Here is an 8,476-nt window from a genome sequence, read left to right as displayed (position 1 = left end):
CAGGAATGCTTAGCCAGATGCCAGCAGATGAACCCACAGAGCCAGTGGCATGACAGCTTTCCACACAAAGGTCCCAGCTCTAGCCCAGAAGGGCCCCTAGCCACACAGTTGTTATTCAGCCTCCTCTGACTTTCCTTCTTAGGCTTCTCCTCTCAGACACTGTCAGACCTGGGACATGGGGCTAGAAGAGCTCCTGATCTGACCTGGGATGACTGGGCTCGTGCCTTTGTGCATGGCACAGCTATGCCCACCTCTGTACTTTTTTTTTTTTTTGTCCATGTTGTCTTTGTTTCAGGCTTGTAGACATTTCACTGCACCAGCAGGTTCAGGCACTGCACGACACAGGTGATTTGTCCAGCATCCTTTCTGCCCTAGCACTTTGCTGGCTGCCACTGTCAGCTGAGGGGGCAAAGCCCACAGTGCTTTGCAGGGCTGTCCACCAGGCTTCCAGGGAGAAGCTCTGTGGATATGTGAGCATACTGTCTGTGGCTTGAATCACTAACTACCTGCCTGTCTGCATAGAAGCATAGGACACGCAGAGCTACCTGCTCTGCCTTGGATGCAGCTACACAGCTGCACTCACCCTCTGACCCCACCCCTACCTAACCTTTTACAAGACCAAAAGAAGGAACAGCAACCCAATGCAAGACAAACACAGAACTCACTGGAGAGCTCAGAAAGCGGCAGTGAGCAGTGAATACCTTCCCATTAATGAGCAGCCAGCCCATTCTGATCATTTGCCTACAAATTCCCTAACTGGGTTCATGAATGACGTCTAACACAAACATAGAGGTCACCCCTGATAAAAAGGTTACGGTGATGTTACTGCTTTGTGCAAGCTGACAGCCCAAGAGGCATGGCAGGCCCTTGGAGAGTAATCTCACTCTGCCATAACCTGCTGACAATGAGTGATCAAAGGCTCTCCTAACTGCTCCTCTCTCAGGTTTGTTTCTACAACTATGGCTACATACAGGCACAGACTGTTATTTCTCAATGATGAATTCCTGAAAAGCACAATGGTTAGTCATACAATGGATAGCAAAACACAAAAGAGGTTTGCATTGGACATTCAGTCTCACAGGGGAAGCAGGCAAGACCTTTTGGAGAAACAACCCGCTCCAACACCAGCCTTTGAAAAGCCAGCATCTCTCAAAGGTCCTGCTTCCATCCTCCATCCTCCACACTGTGTATGCTGTCTCCACGTATTTGTCACTTAATGCTCTGTGTAGTTCTTACAGGCAAAACATTTTTGCTGTCTTCAGCTGTGTAGCTCAGACAACTCCACAGCACAGTAACACATGAACAAAACAGTACACCAAAATGATAGCTAGAAAAGCAGTGGGCAATGGAGTGTGCACATAGCAGAATCAAAGAATTTCTTTGCTAACACTCAACCATTCAGATCAAATCTGTATACAAACCTACACAGGTAAAAGACTTGCAATAGCCTCCATGAATACCATAAAAAGAATGTCACAGATGGGCCCAAACGAGGGTTGAACATTGGCTTTTACGAGCAGTAGCTATGGGGAGAGCAGGAAGCCCTTCATGGGAGAATGCTCCAAACCATGAAGACAATAAAAGTTAGTATCTAAATGAATGTTGGGGTAGAGGTTGTTGTTTGAGCTCTTACTGAGCTGAACACAGCTTCCAAAATAACAACCACGAGAAAGAAAGACATCTACCAATGACTGTTGCATTTCCCTGCTTTTTCCCAGAGGCTTTTCCTGCTGTGCCTCTCCCCAGCCACTGGGGTGGTTGTGCTACCTGCACAGATGGCAACCACCGTTTGCTGCAGCCTGCAAAGCCTTTCCTCCACTTTCCAAGTAGGACTCCCTCCTCCCTCCCTGATACATTTTAGTTAATGTGTTTGTAGTCTGCAAAAGGCAGAAGTGAGTTGCTGTGGAACTTGTGTAGCTAATTTTAGCTCTGGCGTCGCTAGCCACCTACCTTGTCATCCCTGGGCTAGCACCAGGATTTATTCTCACTTGAAGCTCAGACCGTGCTGGCTAAGGGCTCCATGAGGCAAGTTAGGAAGACCTCTTTCCCATATGGCTGTGCTGCCTTGGCACAGAGGAATGTTTTCTCTTATTCATTCCATAAGGCAAATCCTCTTCCAAGAAGCAACCAAAATATTTCAAAAATATCATCCTCTGCAAGTAACAAGCCTGCTTTTGACCCAACTCAGGTTTCCAAAACACATTATAACATAATCTCCCTTGCCCCTACAAATATTTAGCTAAGCTAATACAAAAGCTTATTTGGTACAGAGAAGGGCAGCAAAGCTGGTGAAGGGCCTTGAGGATAAACCTTACGAAATGTGGCTGAAGGAACTGGTGTTTTTTAGCCTGAAGAAGAGGAAGCTGAGGAGAGACCTTATTGCTCTCCACAACTACATGAAAGGAGGCTGTAGGGAGGCAGGTGTGGGCCTCTTCTTACATGGCACAACTGACAGGACAAGAGGAAATGGTGTTAAGTTACACCAGGGGAGGTTTAGGCTAGATATTAGGAAAAAATTCTACACTGAAAGGGCTATCAAGGATTGGAATAGGGTTCCCCGAGAAGTTGAATCACCATCCCTGGATGTATTTAAAAGCTGTCTAGTTGGGGTGCTCAGGGATGTGGTGTGGAAGTGGCCTGGCAGAGATAATGGTTGGACTCAGTGATCTTTAAGGTCCTTTCCAATCATAGCGATTCTGTGACTCTGTGAAAACGGACGTTCAAGGTCTCCAGAGGGAGTCCACTTCATAACCTGAGGCCACATCACATACACCTAACCCATTCCTGAGAGAGATCTGTCTCACCTGCTCTTAAAACAACCCTGGGTTAAAATCTCTGCAATCTTCTCATACAATCCACCCACTGCCTCACTACCCACTCTGTCAGGGAGCTTATTATAAAGTCTAGCTCTCCCCACCTACAGCTGAGTCCCAAGACGACACACAGCATCTCACTATCAGCATGGAGAACACTGATAAAAACACAGCATTACTGTTACACTCTGTTTTGTACTAATGGCATCTTGTTATTTACAATCAAGCACAAAGAAATTCCATTAAAAGCAGACATAATTTAGTTTGCTTTGCAAGTAGGGAATGCTAATTTGCTTTTGCTTTCTTCCTTCTCAAGGTGAAAGGTGAACAGGGTTAACTTAGAGAATTAAGTTCTACCCAAAATCAAGACACCCAAAAGGCAAAATGACACTCTGTACCTTGCAAGCATTTCTGTATTTCACAGGCTTGTTTCTGGCAGGGATCCTTCTGGGACATGTTCAGAGAACTAAAATGATAGGAAAACATTACTGCAGAAACGACATGCTATTTCAGGTGGCAGGGGGGCAAACACTACCTTAAAGCCAATGATTTAAAGAGCTCCAAATTTCCCTCCGTCACATATAGTTCAGAAAACACTTATTGCTGCTTGCAGGAGCCTGCCAACATACACAAGAATTCTCCATGTCTGGCTAGAGGATGACTACGTAGACAATGAACACGGGAAGTTTTGTTTGCTGGGCTTGAAGGGCTTTTTCTTTTCTGTGGTCAAAATGTGTCCTTTTCCACTTAGACACACAAAGATTCCAGCAATGATTCAAATTAACACGGCCGACTAATTTTTGACAGTTCTGTGCTTGTAGACTTTATACTAAAACATGTATTTGTGTAAAAGCCCTCTCCGAGGGCTCTACACTACCAAGGATTTGGTGTTAGTCATAGAACTGCAGGTGGAGGAGGCATTAAAAAAAAAAAAAAAATCAACCCAAAACTTAGTTGTGTTCATAAAGGACAAGAAGGGCTTTTTTTTTTTGTTCCAGGTCTCTTGGAAAGCCCCTTCCCTCAAAAAGACCAGACTGGATGACAGCTCCATCTTGTTCAAATCCCTAGAAAATGGGATTTCAGACACTCAGTTTCACTTTCTGCAGCTGTGACACCTGTAACTGTGATCTTGCATAAGACATCAAACGATGAGCAAAAAATGGTGGTACTAGTAGCTGGATGGGAGACCTCTAGAAGAAAGCACTGCTGTTCCTGAAAGTGGTGCTGAGACTTCAGTTCCCTCTCAGACACAGTTCACATCCTGCTCCTGTCCCTGTCCCTGCCCTGAGCCAGGGAGGTGCTGCTTCCAAATTTCTAATTCACCAGCCCACAGCACTCTGCAATATTGCTAGGGCATTATTTCCAGTATCCTGGCCAAACTCCACTTGGGGCAATTACATTCTGCCTACCTATAAATTTGCCAGATATTTCACTTGGACACAGTATTCCACTCCCTGTCCTAAACTCTTGTGTGATATTGCTGTGTGTTGTCTAACTGCTTCCACCTCGGAGGTGGCTTCATTTCAGCGGAGAGAGAATAATTTATTGTACAATATACAGTGACATCTTCCTAGAGCCACTGCTCCTGAAAGACAAAAATTCATATAAAAGAATGACTGGCAATAAACAGAGCACAGTACAAAGCAGGGGTAATGTCTACACATACCAGATTAATCACCAGGCACGAGTTTAAGCAGCAGTTCTTCAACACCGCCAAGCTGTAAGCAACAAGGAAAAGTTCAATACGTCTACAGTTACCATGGCTGAGCTAACGGACTTCAACAACATCAGAGTCCTTTGCTGTCCCTCAAGGATCTCAAATGACTTCACAAACAGGCATGACTATGGTCTATTGTTGCCACCATCCTTACCATGAGATGGTGCTCTATCTCCCAAACGCGAGAGTTACTATCCCTGTACTGCTCACCCTGGGACAGCTGCCACATGTGAGGCAGCCGGGATGGGGGGAGCTGGCTGGGTCGCAGCGCCTCACCCAGGGGAACCTGAACTCTTTGGATCCGAGCCCTCAGCATACCTTCCTCCTGGGGGAAAGTAACAAAAAGAGCAGGCAGTTACTGGCAATGCAGTAGAGGCAGCCGCAACAGCAAAGCTACAGTCACTGGGAAGCTCAAAGGACACTTGCCTCTTCCGCAGCCACGAGCCACGTTTTGCGGCGCTCATCGCAGTAGACCCCCACGCGCCGCACCCACAGCCGGACGGGAGGAGCGCCGGCGTGCCCCCCTGCTGCCATCCCCTCCGGCACGTCAGGCGCTGCTGCTAGGCGCACGGCATCAGCCCGCAGGGTGCGTGCAACTCCTCAACTCTGAGTGCATTCACAGAGAAGGCTTTCTGACCTGAAAGGCACCTTTGGGTAGTGTCTGACTTATCGTATGAGGTGCTGAAACGTCCCTACAAGTCAGCTTGCGAAACTAAGGTGGTGCCTAAATGAACAGAAATTTCATGCCAACTTGTACACTGGGACACGCGTGCTGTGTGGCATTTGTAAGGCATTCTTGGGCAAAAACTGCTATTGGTACAAAGTTAAACTCTGTGAATATTGCCTTTGCTGATTCCGCTAACAGTCCTATTAACAGTCTTTGTGTAAAATAGGGCAGGGGGGTGAAATAAAAAAAGAAAACAGTGGTTTATGTAGGAGCTCTGTGGCTAACGACGGTCTAAATCCCAAAAGCAAAACTTGTGACAAGAAGTGAAAGTAGCTGAACAGAACGAAGATCACCGTGGAGACAAGGCATGGAACGCCGCACGGACGACTCTCCTGTCTGGAGCTTGCAGGGCTGTCGTTACGAAGGATCCCTCGGCTCGTCTCTCCGGAGGGCAGCGGCACTGTCCATTCCTGCACAAGCTTCTCCAAACAGCTCTCGGGATTTCGCGCAGTTCGGCTTTTAGATGGTTACAGAGAGACCCTGATAGCAGCAGGGGCAAAGGAATTTTGGACATTGAGGTGCTTCTTCCTACTGGAATTTTTGTTTAACAGCAAGTTTATCTGCGTGTCAGTTACATCAAGCTGAGTCATTAGCAAATGAAGGTCAGGGGAAATGATTCTCTCTGTGAACCCTAGAAGAAGTAATCAAAATGGTACAGACAGTCTTCATTCTTTATCTAGGTTTAAAGTAGAACAGAATTAAGTTGTAATACATATAACATCCTCCTGCTACGAAGCAGATGCAATATTCCTATTCCAGTGAAACACAGTGGTCTTCCAAAAAATTGTAAAGTTAAAAGGCATATTTCAGATAGGTACAAGAAAATCTGGTTACAAAATAGAGAAAGTCAGGGAGAGAAAAAAAAATGTTACACACTGGGATACATCAATAAAAGGAAATATACTTCCATGTTGTTCTGTATCTTACATCACTGCTTTTCTACCTTTTTGAATCAAAGGATCATTCAGCTTTTTTGAAAACAAAATACCAACCATGATCAGCCTGAACAGCACTGTCACAGTATTTTAAATTCTAACAAAGAAAACTCTGGATTACTGGTTTTCCCATTTTGTTTGTTTCCTTGCTCGACATGTGGGAACGTGTATGTGTGTTCTAAAAGGCACCACTGTTCTGAAGAGCATTCCGTGGTGTACAGCCACGCCAGGCAATGCCCCAGCACCTGGGCCACTGGCGTTCAGAGGAATGTGAAAGCAGACTGACAAACCTCACAAGGCCTTTAGGAATAAGCTATGAGATTTAAAGGGACATTTCTGAAAGTCCTTTGCATTCTGCTTTACCCTAAGTCATTTTACAAATTTAAGCCCATGTATGGAAAACACTTTGCCCAACAGTGAAATGCAGCAATCGCCACTGCTCATTTTCAGTTAGCTGAATGTAATCACCAAGGTAGGAATTTGGCCAGGATACTCTCCTACTCTGCAGGTCCACCACGACCAAAAATGCTCAATGACTTGCTTTTATTCCATTCAAAGCTGGAATTGCTACAGCTCGTCATCCTCAGAACCAGAACACTCAAGACTGACTTCAGCATTGGAAAAATACTACTTAGTAAGTGAACAATATTCCCTACAGCAAGTAGATTCTCCTGGCAGGTCTCCTATCCCAATACTAACCTGGTCCAGTCTTGCTGAACCAGAGGCAGGAGGCCTAAAGCACAAAAATATACGTTCACATTTATTTTTCATACCATAGTAGTAATGACAGATACAGGACCAACAGAAGGGGGTCTCATGCAGAGGCCACTGTGCAGAACAGGTAGTGGTTAATGTGTTTCTACCCTTTGCCTCACTAATTTGTATCAAACTCCCTCCAAACCTTGTTTGTCTGAGTTCAGTCACCAAAGTTCAAAGGCCCAGTCTGGCCTCTCTTTTCAACGGTCCCCAAGACTCTTATGAAGGTGCCCACTTAGTGGCACAAATAGAATCTTGAGGTCAGGCAAAACCATCAATTTGGTTTGAAATAAGACAGGTCTGTCTTTAGTACTCAAACATACAAAAGAAAGATTTGAAAAAGTATTCACTTAAGACTCTTCCACCTCAAACTTTAAGAAAGAAAAGACACATACATTCCTATTTTTGCAGATTTTATCACAAAGCAATAAAAAAGCCTGAAGGAAGACGTTGGTGAAAGGAGAAGTAATCTTACTTATATTTCAAACAAGCTGTAAAAGCTGTTTCTTATATTGCTTGCTTCATAATCTCTTAAAAACCCCACCACATCCAAGGAAAAAAAAAATCAGCTTAAATTTGCAAGACTGCAGTGTCAGCCTTTGACACGAGATTTTAATGTTCCCATGAACGTAACTGCAGAAGTTGAGCTGTTGAAGGTACCAGTTTGGGAAGACTGAAAGCCCAGCCCCCACAGACATGAACAAGACTTGCAGTTATTCTGTCCATCTCAGGCCTTAGAAGTTTAATGCTGTTCTGGGACCTAGCTGGATGTCTCAGCCATACAATATATGAATAAATGTGAAAATGGCCAGGAGGAGGACTGCATCTTGTAGTGAAGACAATTTATTTGCTTTTAAATTAGGTACATGAAAACATTTTATGAAAACAGTGAAATAAATTGCTCCAGCTGCCACTCGGTCCATCCCCAGAGCTGGAGCTCAGGATGCTGAACATACCCCACCCTTTACTACCTTCCATTTCAAAAGGGGACAGGGTCAGACCATTTTAGAAGAGTTCAGCTGTCTTTTAGGCACCAAGGAAGAAAAATGATGCTGAGGCTCAGGGAATAGCACCCAGTGTTGTGCCAACAAGGGTACACACAGCTTCTGTACCAAGGCTGGCCAGCCTTGCCTTCTGGTGGAGAGTGTGCAGGTGCCTGCACACCGCCTTCAGGGAGCTAAAAGGGAGCTGAGCTTTCCCCAAACCCCCAGCCTGTGTCTTACAAAAAGTCAGGGATCAGATGAGCTGTTTGCTGAGCATGTTGACTCACTCTAAAGCTTCTTCTTGGGGGTTTAGGCTCTACTCTGCCTGGAACACTTGCCACGAGCAAGCACCCCTGTGACTCCACTCTCCACTCTGCCCGACCTACTGAGGGGTAGCAGATGCTCACCGACCAGTCTGGGCTGTCCAGCAGTTTGGGGAGAGAAGGTCTAGCTTTGGTAGGATCTAAAGAAACACGAAGACAAAAAGAGATGGACACAGTGTGGAGGAATCCCCGGAGAAGGAAGGGGAGGATGAGGAAAGGGCT

The 8,476-nt window shown here is 45.5% G+C and overlaps 2 protein-coding genes across 2 annotated transcripts in view; both read right to left on the bottom strand.

Moving 5' to 3' along the window:
• The window catches only part of CMC4 (C-x(9)-C motif containing 4), a 4,003-nt gene extending 734 nt beyond the window's left edge, over nt 1–3,269 (bottom strand). Inside the window, exon 1 of the mRNA XM_008941792.1 lies at nt 3,212–3,269. Within this exon, the coding sequence (XP_008940040.1) occupies nt 3,212–3,269 (58 nt within the window). The remainder of the gene's footprint in view (nt 1–3,211) is intronic.
• A 1,214-nt stretch (nt 3,270–4,483) lies between these two features.
• Nucleotides 4,484–5,064, bottom strand: MTCP1 (mature T-cell proliferation 1). The gene is made up of 3 exons (XM_008941791.1): nt 4,957–5,064; nt 4,685–4,855; nt 4,484–4,531 (listed from the first exon to the last, which is right to left on the bottom strand). The coding sequence occupies exons 1-3, from the start codon at nt 5,062–5,064 to the stop codon at nt 4,484–4,486; spliced, it is 327 nt and encodes a 108-aa protein (XP_008940039.1).
• Nucleotides 5,065–8,476: the final 3,412 nt, after the last annotated feature.

The sequence above is a fragment of the Merops nubicus genome, unplaced genomic scaffold (assembly GCF_000691845.1).
Source record: "Merops nubicus isolate BGI_N331 unplaced genomic scaffold, ASM69184v1 scaffold17496, whole genome shotgun sequence".
In the NCBI taxonomy this organism is placed as follows: Eukaryota; Metazoa; Chordata; class Aves; order Coraciiformes; family Meropidae; genus Merops; species Merops nubicus.
The sequence above is the reverse complement of the archived record's forward strand: the minus strand, read 5'-3'. Positions and strand labels throughout refer to the sequence as shown.

What these genes read in the sequence shown, in the direction of transcription:
- MTCP1 (XM_008941791.1), bottom strand. Translation starts at nt 5,064, where the DNA reads ATGGCAGCAGGGGGGCACGCCGGCGCTCCTCCCGTCCGGCTGTGGGTG. An exon ending in GGCTCGTGGCTGCGGAAGAG is followed by an intron (nt 4,856 to 4,956) that starts GCAAGTGTCCTT and finishes ACTTTCCCCCAG; the next exon opens with GAGGAAGGTATGCTGAGGGC. An exon ending in AGATAGAGCACCATCTCATG is followed by an intron (nt 4,532 to 4,684) that starts GTAAGGATGGTG and finishes TGTTGCTTACAG; the next exon opens with CTTGGCGGTGTTGAAGAACT.